The sequence below is a fragment of the Papaver somniferum genome, chromosome 10, assembly GCF_003573695.1.
Source record: "Papaver somniferum cultivar HN1 chromosome 10, ASM357369v1, whole genome shotgun sequence".
In the NCBI taxonomy this organism is placed as follows: domain Eukaryota; kingdom Viridiplantae; phylum Streptophyta; class Magnoliopsida; order Ranunculales; family Papaveraceae; genus Papaver; species Papaver somniferum.
Window position 1 is genome coordinate 136,892,388 of NC_039367.1, and position 19,638 is coordinate 136,912,025.

General features: G+C 36.1%; 2 protein-coding genes and 1 long non-coding RNA gene across 4 annotated transcripts; 1 reads left to right on the forward strand and 2 right to left on the reverse strand.

The window, feature by feature from the left end:
• Positions 1-6,843: 6,843 nt before the first annotated feature.
• LOC113319708 lies at positions 6,844-9,744 on the forward strand. Its single transcript, XR_003345762.1, has 8 exons — positions 6,844-7,055; positions 7,546-7,629; positions 8,069-8,261; positions 8,350-8,436; positions 8,527-8,700; positions 8,789-8,959; positions 9,054-9,180; positions 9,275-9,744. It is a non-coding gene; the product is annotated as an uncharacterized LOC113319708 (long non-coding RNA).
• Positions 9,745-10,371: 627 nt separating this feature from the next.
• LOC113317245 (putative F-box protein At3g17490) lies at positions 10,372-12,489 on the reverse strand. 2 transcript variants are annotated; one of them, XM_026565386.1, is made up of 2 exons: positions 12,362-12,489; positions 10,372-11,950 (listed from the first exon to the last, which is right to left on the reverse strand). In XM_026565386.1, the coding sequence occupies exon 2, from the start codon at positions 11,705-11,707 to the stop codon at positions 10,559-10,561; it is 1,149 nt and encodes a 382-aa protein (XP_026421171.1). In that variant the 5' UTR covers positions 11,708-11,950; positions 12,362-12,489; the 3' UTR covers positions 10,372-10,558. The 2 variants fall into 2 exon arrangements, with proteins under 2 accessions (XP_026421171.1, XP_026421172.1); XM_026565387.1 differs by having other exon boundaries at positions 10,372-11,812; positions 12,362-12,469.
• A 372-nt stretch (positions 12,490-12,861) lies between these two features.
• LOC113316260 (protein ALP1-like) lies at positions 12,862-14,540 on the reverse strand. Its single transcript, XM_026564477.1, has 2 exons — positions 14,411-14,540; positions 12,862-13,334 (listed from the first exon to the last, which is right to left on the reverse strand). The coding sequence occupies exons 1-2, from the start codon at positions 14,538-14,540 to the stop codon at positions 12,862-12,864; spliced, it is 603 nt and encodes a 200-aa protein (XP_026420262.1).
• Positions 14,541-19,638: the final 5,098 nt, after the last annotated feature.

Below are 19,638 nucleotides of genomic sequence, written 5' to 3' on the forward strand. Positions count from 1 at the left end.
CTATGATGTGAGGTCTGCTAGGCAATTGTTGGTAGGTCTGTCAAGGTCTAGATTAGAAAATCTAGTTGGTTAAGGAAACCAAGTACTTGTGTCCTAAGTATAGCAGCTTAAGAGGTTTGTCTCTTAGAGATAAGTTAGGAAACCCTATACTTGTAGGAAAGTAATCCTTGTTAAGGAATGTGTCCCCTCCTATTGATGTGTATAAATAGCCATAGAGAGAACTAGAGAAAACACACCAGAACTAGTAAGAGTTCTCTTCTTCTCTGCTTGAGATTTGTATATTCCAACCTATACGGTGATATATAAAATTTATATTCCTTCCCGAGGATTCAACCTCGTTAAATACTTGTTCTTCGTGTGTGTGTGATTGTGTTCTTGGAAATACCGAGGTACCGTTGTAGCAGTGAAACCTAACGCTTCCGCAGGCTTTGGCGCAAGTATCAGAGCAAGGAGACGCTCTTGGATACGGGTACTCGGATTGTAGTTGAAGTGAAGGTATGTTTCTGAAGATGTCTTGAGGTAATACTAATCTCAAAGGTTCTGCTTTTATCTATATTTGGTTGTTTGTGAACAATGGTTGACGGGAACGACACAGTTGATCCGAAAAATCCTTTAGGAGAACATTCAGAGTCTACAAATAAAGATAAGGAAACAAAAGAAGAAATACTTCATTCACATAGATCACAACTCAAGGTAGAAAAGTTTACAGGAACCAATAACTTTGGTTTATGGAGAACGGACGTAATGGAAGCTCTTGTTCATCTTGACCTAGAAGAAGCTCTAGAAGGTCAGCTAGTGGAGATGTCTGAAAATCAATGGAACAAGATGAATAAATTATGTCTTGCTTCGATACGAGGGTGTTTAGCAACTGCAGTAAGAGTTAATTATCAGCACGAGACTTCAGCTAAGGATCTCTGGGAAAAGATAGAAAAGGAATACCTTGTGAAGAACGTGGCCAATAGGATACATCTTAAAAGGAATTTGTATCGCTATAACATGAAGATAGGTGCAACCCTAACCGAGCACCTAGATTCATATAATAAACTTCTTGCTGAGTTGGTTAACTACGATGAGAAGATCAACGAAGAGGAACAAGATTTGTGTCTGATAAACTCTCTTACTGAAAAGTATGAACCCGTGATTAAAGCATTAATGCACGGCAAGGACAAGATGACATACGCAAAGGTCACTACAGCATTGCGTAGTGAGGAGTTTAGGAAGATGGATCGTGAAGACCTTGCAAGTGAAGCTAACAATGACTTGCTTCTTGCAAGAGGTCGTTCAACAGATAGGAGAAAGAAGACTGGTGTTTATGGTAAAGGTAGAGGACGTTCTAAGAGTAGAACACGACTACAGAAAGATGAGTGTGCTTGGTGGCATGACTTTGGTCATTGGGCTAAGGATTGTATCAAGCGTAAGGCAAGTGCATCATGCTAATAATCAAGTGCATCATGCTAGAACCAAACATATAGACGTACAATTTCACTTTGTGAGAGAAATTCCTGAAGAAGAAGACATTCTACTTGTGAAGATCGATACCCAAGACAATCCAGCTGATATGTTGACTAAAGTAGTATCTGGGATCAAGTTTCGACATTGTTCTAAATTGATGCACATTCTTCCAGTTTGGTAAGAGACCCTTTTGGGGTAGAGGTTCTTAGGAACCTGGTGGAGGCCTTCTAGCAAGGCCATTTCAGAGAACTACGGTCGGGTTTGATTCCTATTGAGGATACGTAGGCAGCCAATGATGGTTCAATTGACGTTGGAAGATGGAGGTGATTTTATCTATTGATCGTCTCATGCATGAATGCATGATCCGAGGTGGAGAATTGTTGGTAGGTCGGTCAAGGTCTAGATTAGGAAATCTAGTTGGTTAAGGAAACCAAGTACTTGTGTCCTAAGTATAGCAATTTAAGAGGTTTGTCTCTTATAGCTAAGTTAGGAAACCCTATACTTGTAGGAAAGTAATCCTTGTTAAGGAATGTGTCCACTCCGATTGATGTGTATAAATATCCATAGAGAGAACTAGAGAAAACACACCAGAACTAGTAAGAGTTCTCTTCTTCTCTGCTTGAGCTTTGTATATTCCAACCTATACGGTGATATATAAAATTGCTATTCTTTCTCGAGGATTCAACCTCGTTAAATACTTGTTCTTCTTGTGTGTGCTATTGTGTTCTTGGAAATACCGAGGTACCGTTGTAGCAGTGAAACCTAACGCTTCCACAGGTTTGCGAATGGAGCTATTTATTGGGGGAACGCGAAGGAAGCATTTTTGCCTTCGATTTGGCTGATGAAAAGTTTCAGAAACTTCCATCACTACCTGATTTCTTAAGAGCTTGTAATTTACATCTTTTAGGTGGGAAATTTCATTTTGTGGATTCTGGTGGGAAATTTCAATTCGGTGCCCCTCACAAGAACACCTTGGTATTGTTGAAAGCATTAGGTGAAGAAGATACAAAGCAAATGTAAAGAGGTGAAAGAGATCTAGGGGAGAGACAGAAACCAGTGATCATTGGCCAAAGGAAGAGAAGATAGTTTGAAATATATCATTTTACAGATTTATTATCAGCTCTTATATAGAATCTAGATAACCTTGGATATCTCGAATACATCTCAATTGAAAATACGGATTACTGTTAGCTTTTAACTATGCTAAATTTCTATGTTAGTATGTTTTCTATTTGTCCGTAAGAATAATTAATGTTATATATGCAGGGAAAACCACGAAAACTAATCGAGCTTTCTTCCGAGTGGTTTTAGGAAATATATTTGGCTAGTAGCAAGGATATATAGGCTATAGCATTCGAAATCCAACACTGAAATTTTACCATTTACCGAAGCCACGGCCTCCGAAATGGAGCTCTTGATTGGATAGTCGATAAAGGAAAGGCTGTGGCCTTTGATGTGTGCTAGAAGTTCCATCACCAGTTCACCATCAATGCGACCACCATATACAGTTCAGTCTCTTTCCCTAAAACTTCGTATCCAAAAAAGAACCATTTCAAGACATTTTATTCCTTCCAATACTTTCAAATTTTTTCTATTTTTTTTTTCAAAATTTGTTTATTATACTTTTTTTCAAAATGCCTATCGGAAAGTTATTAAAGTTATGTAATGCAATCAGTGAAAGGTTCTATCCTGAAACCAACTTTCATTTCCCATATGGTGAAATGACAATCAATATAAATGTCATGATTATCATTGGAGTGATTATAAATGGGAAAGTTGTACGAGCTAGAAAATACGATAAATATGCAAAACTAATAACACTCTAGTTTCCGGTTTTTTAAAGGTTAATTCGAGTATGGTTAGTAAAGGCTTTGAGAATGTGAAAACTACTATCAAATTCATTATGCGTCTGCAGAATGTGTTATGCATCTTTTTTGGTGGCTGCATAATGGTTATGTATCAATTTTTCAAAAATTTTCCCTAAAATGATGATTATCTCCGATTTTTTTCGTGAAAAATAAAAATTTGATATTGTTTTTTATACTCGTTGTGTAGCTCTCTTAAAAAGATTTCCAACGATATAAAATTTGTTAAATTCCAAGGCGTGGTTTTTAGATATGTTATATCCAAGTTGCGTTGCCAATTATACCCCTGAAAAATTAAGATGCATAACGAGTTATCCCTGAAAAAATAGTATGCATAACCCGTCATGCGGATGCATAAACCTTCACGCAGACGTTTTTAATAATTTTGGATAAATATGGGTGTTACGGTATCTAAAATTAATTGTGGGCCTGACAATGACAATATTTTTTTTTTGGCCTACGCCTAATTTTCCCAGAATAGCAAAAAAAAAAAAAAAAACCTACCAGTGGCCGAGGGATAGATGGATGCACACAATCGATACGGATATTGTGCTACATGAGCGTAAGTACGTGCTTCATTTTATTGACCTTGTGTTGTTTCCAAATAAGACCGGAAATCAAGTTGACTCCTTATGGTTTCGGTATGCGAAGAGAATTTACAAACTTCGAGATATTTTGTTTGGGTTCGGAAATTTTAACACACTATTCCGTTAACTGGGTTCAACTTCGCGCCACGGCACTTCGTCTGTGAGTGGATGTATCACTGTTTTACAAATAACTTTTGTTATTATTTTTTGTTGTGTTTTCATCTAGTTTGTTTTATGCAAGTGTACTAACATAGGTTCATTGGTATTGTTTAAGTGTGTATATATGAAATGGATATCAAAAAGTGATTTTTTTTTTGGTAACTTAATGAATTAATTTCCCGTTGGTTTATTCATTCCCGCATTCATGATGAAAACCATCACAAAGGATTCATAACACATTATGTAAACCGTCACAAAGGATGTGTAACACATTCATATTTTGATTTATGCATCAATTAATTTTCCGTTGCGACTAGGAAAACGATGTACTCCCTCCATTTCAGGAAAAGTGATGGTTTCACTCTAAGCACACTTTTGGAAAACTGAATGTATAGACGTTATGCAAACCACCACAAAGGATTCATATGCATCCATATTTTGGTTTATGCATCAACTAATTTTCCGTTGCAAGTAATAAAATGATGTACTCTCTCGGTTTCAAGAAAAAAGAAACTTTCACTTTAAGCATAATTTTCGAAAAAAATGCATTGCCACTTTGCAAACCACCACAAAGATGCATCTGGAGGCATATTTTGGTTTATGCATCCACTAATTTTTCGTTGCAACTAAGAACACGATGTACTCTTTCTGTTCAGAAAAACTGATACTTTCACTTTAGCACAGTTTTCGAAAAATGGAATGAATAGCCATTATGCAGCTATTTTTTGGTTAGTGCATCAACTAATTTCAACTAATAAGACGATGTGCTCCCTCCGTTTCAGGAAAAGTATTACTTTCACTTTATGCACAAAAGTTTCGAAAATTGAATGCATAGTCATTATGCAAACCACCACAAAGGGTGCATAACACATAATGCTTCCATATTTTGGTTTATACATCAACTAATTTTCCGTCGCAACTACTAAAGAGATGCACTCCCCCCGTTTCGAAAAAATGATACTTTTACTTTAGACACAATTTTCGAAAATTGAACATATTTCCATTATGCAGACATATCTTTGATTAGTCAGCTGCTAGCTTTTGGAGCGCTACAAATCAATTGTCTTTGCTCATGCAAGTCACACACCTCTTACATCTCAACAAAGTTAAAAGAATCTTTTTTTGGTTAGCATTGGCCTTCAGTTCAATCATTGGAAATTGGTGTTATAATATTTGGTCAAACATTTAATATGGACTGAATACTGGTGTTACGGTATATGGATCGGAAAGGGTCGATTTCCTAACTCAAATCACACGTATTTACCTTTGGAAGTGACTAATTTTTCATTAGTATTCATGTTTGTACCCAGAAATATTTCCAGGCACTAAACACGATAATTTTGGTGATGATGATCAGAACTAGGATTTTACACAAAACAAACACAAATATGAGAGACACGAATTTAACGTGGTTCGATTTGGTTTGCCTACATCCACGAACCCCATAGGAAGAGATATTTTATTAATGTATTGATTACAATGGTTTCCTGATCCCTTTTTGGGTTTGCTCGTGTATTTTCGTGTTTCTGGGCGTGTCCCTTTAGCGTTATAATTCCTCTGTATTTATACAGTTTGAATATCTGGATTAAAACCTAATTGAATTTGTTATTTCGGATAAGGGTAAAATCTTAAAAGTGCGGGCTACATCCAGGTTCCGTCAACATGTGCTTCCGCCCTTGGCTAACTCCAATTTTCTAACAATAACTTAAACTAATGTATGTACGTTTACTATTAACCCAACTTATCAGGTAAATTTTTCATTAGTAAAAATAATTAGATAACCGGTTAGAATGTCTTTTAGTAGTAGACCACAGATTAATTGAATAGGCCTCACACTAGCCAAGATAAGGAGGCGAGGAGTTAAGATCATCGCAAGACAACCACAGTTTCAATTGATAGTTTGTTCCATCACCCTGATAATATTTGACAATTGCTGAAAGTCATTTTACATAACAACGCAGTCGCTCCGTTTCAAAACAATGGACTGGTTCCATGTATTATTTTATACTTAAAACCAACCGTTTTTTTCTTTTTTCTTTTTTATGAATAAATATTTCATTAAAAGAAAACCAGCTACCAACCAATTATTTTGGACCGGATGGAGCAGCGTTTTTAACATTTGCAAAATATGCCAAACTTTAGAGCAACCGCAGTGTTGTAGCCAATTTGGCTACGAAACTGGGCATACTCTTTGATCCCAAATCTTATAATCCAAAGCCAAATTCTCAAATTGCTAAAATGAGTTTCTATATTTGGCAATTGGATCTGGAAATTTGAGAATATAGCATCACGTCGTTATAAACCTCGTTCCCGTTGAAACGTGTTTTTAGATTACGTTCTATTGAAAACGCCTTTTATAATCTCGTCTGGAAAGTAAAAAGCATTTAAAAACCTGTACGCCACGATCCCAAATTTCCAAATCAAGTGCTATATATGAGATAGCAATTTGACAATATAGCACTTGAACGCTTGCTCTTACATAGCAAACCAGAGTGTGCATATATAACATTTATGCTCTTGAATGTGGAAGCCGGGAAAAGACCCTCGCAGTCAATTACAGGTCAACGTTTTTAGTCAGACGCAAGAAAAATGTTGGAAAGAAAAAATGCCACATGGCCCCTAAGCTATAATACTCGGATGAGCCACGTCATATAATTCCTCAATTTAGGGCTTCCGCTGTGGTGATTGTATGAAACAGCGAGGGCGTCCGCTGTGGTGATTGTTGTCACAACACTAAGGGCGTCCTTTCCTTTGTTAGATCGTTTACTTTAAAACCCGAATGATAATTTCTCACTCGTTTGTATATCAAGAAAGTAAAAAGTAGCTTAAAGCAGGAATATCAATTTCATCATAATGTCCAATTTTGATACTAACTAGTTCTTGGGAGAAAGAACGAAACAGGGTAGAAGAAGAACGAAGAACAAAATTAGCTGAGACAATTATCAGCAAGAAAAGAAGAAGGAAGAAGAGAACTAGCAAGAAAAGTGATAAGGTACGTTATCAAATAATGCCTAGTTAGATTTTAACATTTCTTGTTCGGTTTTCATAGAAAGGTTTGTTTTTAAATTTTATTTCAAGGTATGTATTAATGGCGTAATGATGTTTATTCTATTTCATGGGGGTTTCCTAAAATTTTACCAATTTTTACCCTAATTAATCGTTGTCTATGAAATTATGTCAGTTCTTTGAATTGTTATTGAACTGGTATTACTTTTACAAATTTCTCTTCAATTGTTATTGTACTAGTATTTCTTTTGCGAATTCCTTTAAAAGGGTGTCTTTATTTGTTTCTTCTAAATTGAACATGTATTATCTCTGTTGCCATACTAATATTAGTGCTAAATTTTAATTTTTTGCAATATTTTGTTGAGTTTTTATAAAATCGTTCTGTAATTTGAGTATTGAACCATCTTTGTTGAATGGGGTTTATCCCTTTGATAAGCTTTTAACGGATGTGGATGTGTTTGTTACTGTATTGACAGAAATTACTGATTGGGGTACTAAGTTTTGGGACTCGGATCAGCTGTTCTGTCTTTCTTTCTTGATTCAGCGTTTTTGCCAGGAAGGTGAATTGTTTACTTATGTGTTATCATTAATTGCTTGTGCTCGAATGTATGGATACTTCGTGTTGTAATGCTGTGCTTATGAATGCAACTTGTCTATTTAGAGAATACAAATAGGACATCTATATGAAATGTGGGTTTTGTACTCCACAGTTCCCTCTTGTCTTTTAAATTGTTAAGAGTTTATTATTGGTTGTGTTATTTTGTTGCAAAACCATCTTTGTAGAATGCGTTTTATCCCTTCTTTACTTAGCTTGTTTCTTATAATGTACATGTTTCTGTGGTTCTGCTAGAACCTGCAAATCTTCCTATTTGAGTCTCTTCTATAGTGTCTGTATCTTTAGCTTTCGGAATACTTGTTCCTTTATTATAATTTTGGGGTTGCTAAACTTCTCTTCGAATTCCTTGTTCAACTGAAGTTTTTGATTTCTATTTTCGTCAGCTCATAATATGGATACCTTTAAAGTCTTAGTAGTAGGATATCGGAAAACAGGGAAGAGTAGCATCCTTAGAAGCTTAAATGGTCATATGGATCCAGATTTAAATACCTGCAATGTAGATTTTCCAACAAGAGATGACGGGAACCTAAGATTTGTTTGTTCCGAACATTCGGAAATTACTATGACAAACGTTTGGTGAGTGTTGTATTTCGTTTATGTCACTTCTTATAAGATTACACGAATGATTCAGAATTGTCCATAACTTTCGTTTTTGTTTGAACAGCGCTTACCACGGGATTATGATAGTATTTGATGTTATGCAAATGGAGTCTTACAGACGCATGCAAACCTTTTGCAGAATTCTGAAAAGGTACGCACAATTTTGCTTGTTCCGATTCTATATATGTGTGGTTTTGTAAGATTGTAGTTGCACTATCAATTTTCATTGCTGTAAACGCAGCTTGGGGATGAACAAGCCGGTTGTGATAGTTGGAAATAAGAGTGACTATCCCAATTGGAAAGTTAAGGGCATAGCTGCGGATAAAGTTTTTGATCTTCCATTGTATACCGTATCTGCAAAGACAAATTCAAATGTGGAGAAACCATTCCTTACTCTCGCCAGATAAATTAAAGGGTAAGTTTTAATTGCATTTTAAAATCCTTACATACACAAGCTTTATGAGATGTGCCTGCATTACGTCGTTTGAAACATCTTTTTTCAGTGTACCTACATTGTCCTTTGTACAAGGAGTGGATGTGCCTCTGCCCCAGCCTGATCTTCCCGCCCCCATCGCTGATAATGCCGCTAATGCTGACGAAGAGGCAGTTCAGGCCCCAAATGCTGACGAAGAGGCAGCTCAGGCCCCTATTGCCAATGAAGAGGTTATTCTGAAGTAAGTGTAGATTATAAAATTGTTAAAACCTATAGCTAAACGTATAATATCTGATGTGCGAATGTTAACTTAGCGTCCCTGTTCTCTCTTTTAGATCTCCCACATTGACATGTCTAGATGCTATGGATGACCCCAATCCTGGTCCTGTTGATGGCGCTTCTGATCCTAATAACATTCCTGCTAAAGCCGCACCACTGCCATTGCCCTCGAATAAAGTCCTTGTAAGTGTAAACAAACTGTACTTTCTTACCATGAGTTCAAATTCCATTTTATGATATTTTGTGCAAACTGACCACAGTTTGGTTTCACCTGCAGAATCGAAAGCCCACGCTGAGAATTCGTGGAAATGAAGGCGAGTTGGACTTGGAGGATATAATCAGAAGCCAGAGACGTAGCTGCTGCTACTACCTTTAAGCACAAAGCTTCACTGTTTTCTGTAAAGCAGAATTGGTTAAAGAGATGAAGCAATTTGTGGTATATTTTTTCTGCTCGTCTCTCTTGAAGACTTCATCAGCTATAATGACTATGTTTTCCTAGATTCAGAAAACTACTGTCGGAGTTTGTAGATTCCAGTACTTCCCTTCTGGTGTTTGAGGAGTTGTATGGTTTTCTGATTTTTGTTGAAGCTTAATGACTTGTCAGACTTTGCTTGTTGCAGTCTGTTTTGGTTCTTCGAATATTTGTTACTTCAAGATGATTATGTTTGTATCAGATTGAAGGGGTATGTTTCGTTTCTTTATGTACCCTGAGCCCTCTCCTGTAATTGGTATCAAATATTCAGTTTAATGGCATTCTTCATTCCATTCTAAGCTTTCTCTAGCTGTGTCAGTTTAATGATATTCAGTGAAGCTATTTTATTTTTATTTTATCTTCTAAAAATTTCTGCAAGAAAGGCTCACGCAGCAGCTAGGCTGCTTGCTAGTGACACTAATAAATTCCATTTTTAGAATGTCAAGGTGAAATTGAACACGAGATGGTGCCTTGGAGAGTTCTTGAGGAATACCAACTCTGAAGTTGGTCAACTTATACTGACCTGACTTGCAAGGGAATCCTGTTTGCAACAGACATAATAGGATCATTGTAAATTCCCAGTCTAACGTCCGACCACATCCCGCTTCAATTATCTCTTTTGGTGGTCAGTAATTGGCCGAGGCCTTTCAAGTTTGAGCTCATGTGGTCACAAGACGGCAGTTTGTATGCAATTGCTCAAACTTTACACTTTCGTGGCAATTCAAGGTTCATTTTCTGCAAAAGGATACAAGATTTAAAAAGGGGTCTTCTGAAAGAAAGAAACAACAATTCATTTGGGAAAGTGGATCAACTTTTGAATGATAGTTTGACGAGGATTGGAGTTCCGAAAACAAAGGAGGGAGATGGGTCTGTTACGGTGGAAGATAGGACTCGAAGAGAAAGAAAGAAGAATTCTTACAAGTGGAATTTCACTGTAAGAGTAACCAATGCGTTTCCAGATTCAATGTTATCAGAAACTGAAAACATAGTCTGGCGATTCCCTGAGCAGTTAATCGTCCAACAAATAAAATCCTATGTGCAAACGATGACATAAACAAATTGCAAGAAAAATCACCTATGAGACCTGAACTAAAGGTAACAAAACTGAGGTTGAAATGGGTAAGGTGCTAAACTTGATATATCTGCCGTCATAGGTAATTTCGTTGTAGTGTAGTAAGTATTCTTGTCGCAGTTAAAAGCTAAAAACTCACACATGCTCATCATCATGACGGTATTGTTCGACCACATATGATGTGCATAATAAACATGTTCCACGTTTTGTTGAAGTGATCTCATGTCGATGCTATACTTCTTTTTCCATGTTGGTTTCGTGGTGGAATAGTTTTCTAATATCCAAACTTCCATCCATTCAAGTGTCTGATAGATAATTCCGAGCTTACCATCACAGTTTACAGCAACTCTATTTGAGCTTGATATATTTTTCATCTCCGGTGGAACCTCGAAAGTCGTCCATTTTTCTTGATCAGTGTTAAATACGAATACTTCGTCAAAAAGAGTTAACCAATGTAATCCCCCATTAATCCAAATACCATCTCCCCCAATTAGTAAAGTGCAATCAAGCTTAATAAATTGAACAAATGGCAGTATCTTCCAAGCCCAGGTCTCCGAGTTGAACAACTGACAGTGATAACCATATCCAGTTTTTGACTGCGATAAACGTAGTATCTTGTAATGTAGTATTGAACATGAGGACTGCTTGACTGCAATCCCAATTCTGGAGTACTTGAATGTAGTTTTAGGGTTTGGCATCTTTCTCCATTCACGGCTCGCTGGCTTACACATGTAGAAGGATGGGATGGGGGTACTGAAGGATTCAGTGAAACAACAAAGCAATGAACCATGAAGCGTTGAACCTGCAATGGTAACACTTTTTGCAGTGGGCAGGAAATCAAGAAAAGGAGATTGCACTTCTTGCGCAGAATTGCAGTACTTCTCAAAGTCATTGTTGCTTCGGTAAAAGCTTACAGAGTTCCGTCCTGTAGTCGAGTTAACTTGAAAGAAATGACCCGATGCAAGTGTTCTCTGAGAATGGGTTTGTTGAAATTTGGAATCGGAGCGAATGAGTTTTTGCCAGTCTTTGCAAACCCATCGAGATTGACGTAGAAGTGTACTGAATGATGCTCTGATTAGTATCTCGTAGACTGCATCGGATGACAACTTTTGAACTATCTCACATTCCTCATCTTCTAGTTTAGTATAACCTTTCTTCACCTCCATTAATCTTGAACCAGCTAGGATGTTGTTGGTCGCTCCACTTATTTGATTTCACACGTCCTCACAATGTAGTTTGAAATCCTAACTTGTGTCCAATTAATCAATGGGCTGACAAAAGCAATAGCAAAACAAGGGAAAAATCAAATACGTCTGATAAATCAAATAACTCAATGTTAGTATGCCTTCCTTCTTATATAGGCTTCGATGATTCCAAATCGTACAAGGATAATCAAATCAATAGGATACCTGTTACGAACATGGAAAAGGAAATCCCAAATTAACACAAACAAAACTAAAATAGAGAAAGCTGATTATGAATGAAAAAGGTTAGTCCTAAATTCAATAATTGTTTTAATTCAATTAATTAATTTCTGCCTCTCAGCAAATCAATCTGTTTCTAGTTCGTGCTCAAATTTTTCTACCCCAATTTTTTCTTTCAAAAAATCTCAATCATATTCGATCTTCATCACGGATCTAATCAAAGCAATTTCTTATTCAATTACATCAGTGAACAGTTTCAATCTTCCATTAAATTCCAAAGAAAAAAAAATCTATATTTCCATTTTATCTAAGCACAGAAATTATTCTTAGTTTTATCCAAAAAAAAAGAAAAAAAAAAAAAGAAAAAGAAAGAACGAAAGAGTATATACAACTTACTGATTTGTAGCATGACGCATAAAATCCACATGAATCTTCAAACCTAAGTGATTGTTAGATTCTGTCTGGTAGATCAGAAGAGGGAGTGATCAAAAGAGATTGCAGATAAAAGAGTTCGAACATCCAAAAGGGAACTTGTGTTTCCTCCGAACTCCACGTGCGGCGCATGAACACCAAGTTAACCAAATTACCGTTATTACCCCTGAGTTGTTTCGGGGGTAAAAACTCAACGCACTTTGGACTTGTTTGGTAACCATTATGATTATCTATTTATGATTATAGATAATCATAAACTGAAAAATGATTATATCATAATCATTTTTGAAATAAATTTTAACAAACAACTTTTTGGAATAATTGATTATCAAAAAATGAAAAATGATTAAAATGAGAAGTTGTTTGGTACACATGTTTATCATTATCATTTTAGTGTTTTTTCTATAAACCACAACACACAAATTTAATCATAGATCTTCAATACACCAGCAGTTTGATTTTAGCTAGTTTCGGTATCGAAACCTGTACATGGCATCAGCAATTTCATCTCTCACGTGATTCATTTCACTTCTTCTTTGTTGATGTGCGTACATACCACTAAACGTTGGTTCATCAGGCGGGGATGTATCAATATCTATGACATTTTCTTCATTTGCATAATATGCAAACAGTTCATCAGACTTGGATTCCGTCCTAATGAAATTGTGAATTGCACATGTTGCTATTAATATTTGTACCTGGGTGTTGTATGGAAATGAGGCAGGATCCCTCAAAATTGGAAAACGAGATTTAAGAACTCCAAAGCTTCGCTCGATTGCATTCCTTAACGAAGAATGCCCAAAATTAAACAAGTCCTTTGCAGTGAACCTTCCATTGCTTCCTCTTCTACAGTCATGTAAGTGATAACGAACTCCCCGATATGGAGCAAGAAAACCAGGCATGTTTGGATATCCAACATCAACACCATAATACTTTCCTAAAAATGTAAACAATGTCAGAGAATATTCAGCAACAATAACATCTTTAGTCACAATACAAGTAGAGGGAATTCACAAGAAGGAAACGCATTCTAGTCAGAAAGAAGACATGATACACAAACAACAGTGGTTTAGGTTCTAAGCTATTCATGCTTATAATCCAGGACTTGACATATTGTACTTCGAAAATTTGAAATGAAAACTTCCATTAGATACTACTATGCATTCAATCCATTGAAAGTATGTCAGACCAAAGAAAACCCACAAAATTATAAAACTCTTACTAATACAACTTGTTTTAAAGACTATTATAAAAGGTGCAAACTCATATACTGAATTACTGCGTATATTCCATTTTTCCAAAAACGTAAGTAGTATATGCACATTTATGATTTATGTAACAAGTTAGCATTGGAAGGTGAGACCTATCTTACTGACCATATTACATTTTGCCGGCTTAATATGTTACTGCCTCGCCTTAGAGATTTGATCCTGGTTAAATAACAAATAGGCCGGTGCCATACATATATGTTGGCAACCAAAGAAAGCGGAAATTCAGAATAAATAATGGCGCACACTGAAATTTCTAAAGATTATAAATTAATCACCAAAAACAGACATTAGAGATGTTTCGTAGCAGCAACCCACGACACTTACACAAAATGAGCGACAATGACATAAAGCTATTGTTGTTACTACTGGAACAACTTAAATTTCTAGGCCGAGTTCCACTACAATACTAGTTCTACCAAAATAAAAAGACTAACTATACTGGTGACTCAATGTATCAATCCAGACTTCTTGAAATGCAACTAAATCTGCTTCCACTATGGCGTGTTCCAAGCTTAGTGATACACTTTCTAAACAACATTCATTTTGAATATATAGACATATGGTAATCAAAAGTTGAGATACAATCGACAATACATAGCATACAATCGACAATGCAATACCAATGACAAAGCAAAAGAGAGTACAGATTCATTGAACAACTATCTCAAATCCGGATACAAAAAAAAAATCATGTAGTTCGAGGTTCATATGATAAGCAAAATGTATAGAAAAATTAACTAACCTTCAGGGGCATGAGGAAACATCAGACTTCTATTACTCAAAGCTTCCCATAAAATTCTTGAGTCATTTGCAGATCCTTCCCATCCAACGTAGATATATGTGAATTTCAAATCAAACGAACATACTGCCATCACGTTTTGCGATATATTTACTTTCCTATCGAAGTATGGTGTTTGTTGGGCTAGTGGTACAATCACTTTAATATGTGTTCCGTCTATAGCGCCAATACAATCCTATAAAATATTTATGGAAATTTAAATTATAAGTTAAAAATGAGAAGAAAAAAGAGACAAAGCTAGAAGAGATATCATCTGACGTACCTTGAACCATGGGAAATATTTAGAGTTGTTGAGTATTTCAGCTGGAGTCTCAGAAAAAGAAGGAGGTTTTATAAGTTCCTTGGAAAGTTCCATGATGGCTATCAATACTTCATTGAAGTATCTACTTATAGTTTCACCGGAATGTTGAAATCTTTCTTGTAACATTCTATTATCTTCTTTATGTCCAATTGTGAGTAGGAAAATCGCCAACTGCTCTTCTATGGTAACCCATCATATGTCACGTAAAAGTTCTCTTTCTCTTAAAATGTGAGTCAACCTTAAGAAAACAAATTTCTCCATGCGATACTTCTCATAACATCTACGGGGATGACCGTGCAAAATCTCTTGCATGTGTTGATGTCCTGTAAGTATAGAAGTTCTACAGGGTTCCTTAAATATGCGACCCTTAACGTTTTCGATAACTGCTGCAACCACAAGTAATAAGGTGCGTTCTTCAAGCTCTTCTTCGGAGTCCATATCCTAATATATACAAACAATTGGTAAGTCTCAATAAGAGGGAAACTAAAGAAGAGTAAATTGAACTAAATTGAATATAGAGTAGGAAAAATAGAGAACAATAGAATAAACAGGTTATCAATTTAAAACTAGTTCTCATGCCTCATATACAACCTGAATTCAAAGGAAAGAGCAAGTGCATTAATCAGAACATATGCATTAGAACCAGTTGCAATTGAACCGCCAAAAATGGTACACAACTCTTCATAGATAGGGAAGCCATTTGTCTTATACTTTTTTTTATCCGGGTTTTCCTACGTCAAAACATTACAAAGTATCTACTAAGTACTTCCCACAATAATTCACAAATCAAAATACAACCTACAATAAAAACAAAGAGGGTGATGTCAATTAAATTTACCCCAAGATATGCATCCCACACTCCTTCATCGTCAACTATAATCTTTTTATCTTCTGAATCCCATTCAAAGCCACTAAGGGACATGAGTTTCTTCATGTCATTGTGTCTAACCCTCAACACATTATACCTATTCTTAATCTGATCCATAGTAAAAATCTGTCCATTTTTCTTGTTGAATTCATCTTTTACTTAAATCCAAGCTTCTTTCACAAATGATTTAGGCTTCTTACCACAAAGTATTTGAACGATCAAAAGTTCACATAGGCTTTTTTCCAAACTATTACACCATTTGGCAGTTTCAGTCGACATTCTAATGAACCCAATTTTTAAGAAAATGTTAGTAAATACCAGTCGGGCAATTTCACAAACAGTTGGTGGGATTTCCAAAATCAAGAGCAGCGCAGAACACTTGACATACTAAATTGAAATTAACAAAGAAAAAATTGAAAACCCACTAAATAAAACTTACCTAATTTTGATTTTGATACGAAGTTCTTCAAATTTTGAAGAAGATGAATTCACCACCTTAGTTTGGGTTTCAACAGAAATGTGAGAGAAGATCGAGATTAATCATCGAGATTCGAGTTGCTGATGAACAGATAACAGAGGAGAGTAGACGATTGATGAAATCAGAGAGGAGAGAAATCAGATCTAGGGTTTTTCTTCCCCATTTTTTTCTTATCTAGTTCCCCTCTCTCAGTTAGTTTTTATCGAAAATAAATAGAAAAGAAAAAGGAAACCCGAATTTTTGTTTATAAAAATGAGAATCGATTATTTTAATTTTTAAAAACAAGTTTTAGTTGTGTAAAGAAATAATTGATTTTTTAGATTATGTTTAAAATAACTGATTATTATAATCGTTACCAAACACCCTCAGAATTGATTATTATAATTATAATGGCGTATGACCTCATAATCAATTATTTTAATCGTTACCAAACAACCCCTTTATTAACTTCAACCGTTTTTACAGGGATATGATTTACAGGCCTGCATTTGTTTAAGAACGATTTTTTGGGGACCATGATTTTTTTTTTTTTTGGGACCATGGTTTTATTTTGGATAAAGACATTAGAAGTAAATCTAGGTCACCCCTTATCTGGATATTTATATTAATACCTAAATTACCCTCCTGATTAATTTTGGGTGATGATTAGTTAGTGTTAGTAATAGTTAGTGTAATGATTAGTGAGATGATAAGTTAAAGGTAATTAGTGAGATTAAAAAATCAGATGATTTTTTTTTAAAGAAGTAGAATTATTGAGAGAGTAAAGTTAGAAAAGATGAAGAAGGAAAACATGAAAAACGATGGATTTTACCAACCACAACCGGAGGAAGGGTATTTGGGTACCCAAGTGTGCTTCAAACTTAAATAACGCTGGTTGAATTGCTCCAAACTTTCAAAAAAATGAAATTTTTTATGTAGATTTGGGTCAGTTCGGTTACGATATGTCAAGAACATGTAACCGAACACACCTGAAAGTGTAGTTCGGTTACGTTTTCCAAACACGCAGGTTACTGAAATTGCTCGTTAATGGAGGTTTTGGTTGTACATTGTAATGTTCGGTTACCTAGGACAAAATGGTAGGTAACCAAACTTTGAACTTAACAATTTATTTGGGCACATCTTGTGTGTTCGGTTAGTTCGCAAACTTCAACGCAACCAAGTTCCCAACTGAACTGCAGGTTAAAAGTAACCTAGTGTTAAAAGTTCGGTTGGTTCGCAAACTTCAACATATTTTGCGAATCAACCGAACTGGGCTTATATATGCATATATGGAATTAGGCAAACGTTCGGTTACTATGAAATTTATTTCTTGGCGAATTAGGTAGAGTTTGGTTACGAAGTTTCAACGGTAGAGATCGGTTACAAAGAAAACTTAACATTTTTGCGAACGAACCGAACTTGTGGACTTCTCATTATTTTCGTAAACTAAAGTTCGGTGATATCCTTTTTTTGCGAAGGAACCGAACTTATGGACTTCTGTTGTTCTAATACAAGGAGTTCGGTTAAAAGTATTTTTTGCGAATCAACCGAACTCTGAGTTCGGTTAAGAAAAAATTAATTCGTGATAACCGAAATTTTCTCTGAAAAAAAAACCTTCCATTAAACCTCTCTGCCACTTCCATTTTCAACTCATATATATATAGTGGTGGTGGTGGTTGGTGGTTGGTGGTGGTGGTAATCGAAGGTGGTGGTGGTAATCGGTGGTTGGTGGTGGTGATAATCGGAGGAGGAGGTGGTGGTAATCAGCGGTGGTGGGCGGCGATGGTGGTGGTAATCGGTGGTTGGTGGTAGTGATAATCGGAGGTGGTGGTGGTGGTAATGGACGATGGTGGGAGGTGGTGGTGGTGGTAATCGGTGGTTGGTGGTGGTGATAATAGGAGGTGGTGGTGGTGGTGGGCGGTGGCGGTGGTGGTAATCGGTGGTTGGTGGTGGTGATAATCGGCGGTGGTGGGAGGTGGTGGTGGTTATATATATATAGGTGGTTATTGGATTGGTTTTAAATTAAATTAGGTTAAGGGTAGGTTAGTCATTCCAATGCTTTAGGACACCCCTTATAACTATAGGGAAGGTGGCCTAATAAAACCATGGTCCCTAAAAAATCGTTCTTGTTTAATTAGTATTTGTTATGTGAATACGACTTATGTATGGCCCATCATTAAGTGTCCAGAACTATCCAGTTTTCACTGGATTTAGCTTTAGTATAAGTCTAACTAGGGGTGAGCATGGGCCGGTATGGACCGATTTTCTCCTCATCCGCATCCAATCCATTGCACTATGGATTTCAAATTTTGCATCCGCATCCAATCCATATCCAACGGATTTTGCATCCAATGGATGCACGGATGGACGGATTGGATGCAGATAATCCAATGGATTTGTTTTAGTTAAAATTTATAGTAAAGAAAATAAGCTGATACAAATTACTCCTTATAAAACCTACATATCCTATGTATGTATACAAATATAAATATGTCATGTACGACACCCCAAGCAAACATCTTAAAAATTCCTAAATGATCCATAGTATTTTCTAGAACTGTATAAATTCTCTTCATTTAACGAATATGGATGTCCAACGGATTTTCAAGGTTGTATCCGGTTCCGATCCATTGTCCGTTGGATTTGTAGGATTAGAATTTTGCAATGACAATGTTTCAGCGAAATTATCAATGACGCAGCATAACAGCGTCGCAGAACAGTTTCAGAAATGTAGGGTCCCTTTAGCATTAAAGGAAAAACACACCATTTATCATCTTTGGATTGGCGAGGAGTTGTGTTTTTACCATAATGCCAGTCAATATCTTGCATAAGAATTTTGGCTTCATCAATGTTATCTTTCCTTTTTAATCGAGTACCCCAGCGAGTATTCTCTTTCTTCATGGAGATAAGTTCGTAGTTCTCAAAGAAATTCGCCACTGTATACAAAACCATCGACTCCAAAATTAGACAGCAAGACGGTATTCTAATAGCTTCGGAGCTCATCGACTCCAAAATTAGACAGCAAGACACTGGTTTGATTTGTAAAGTGGATTTCGAGAAAGCGTTTGACAACGTGAATTGGAATTGTGTTGATTTAACCCTTCAGAAGTTTGGTTTTGGCTCCAAGCGGAGAAGTTGGATAAATTGGTGTATCACAACACCAAGGTTTGTTGTTTTGTTGAAAGGTGAAGCAACTGAACTTTTTAAAAGTCAGAATGGTATTAGAAATGTGAGACAATTACTATTAAAAGATCAATAGATTTATGAAGCTCAATTATCAACTATTTCATGAACTTTATCCCCTCTACTTCGTTCTAACTATACAAGTTTTCAACTATCAACTAATTAGGAATGGAGAACTACAGTTGGCACTATCGTAACTATCTGTGCAGGCAGGCGAAACTACATATTGACAACCATGCACCCTCATCCCTATCAATACAAATAATGCAACATCGATGGACTATAAAGTTTCATTTATATAAGATCTAAGTAAACTGTTTTTTTAACAGCAAATTAACTGCCAGAGTCTAGAAAAACTAAAA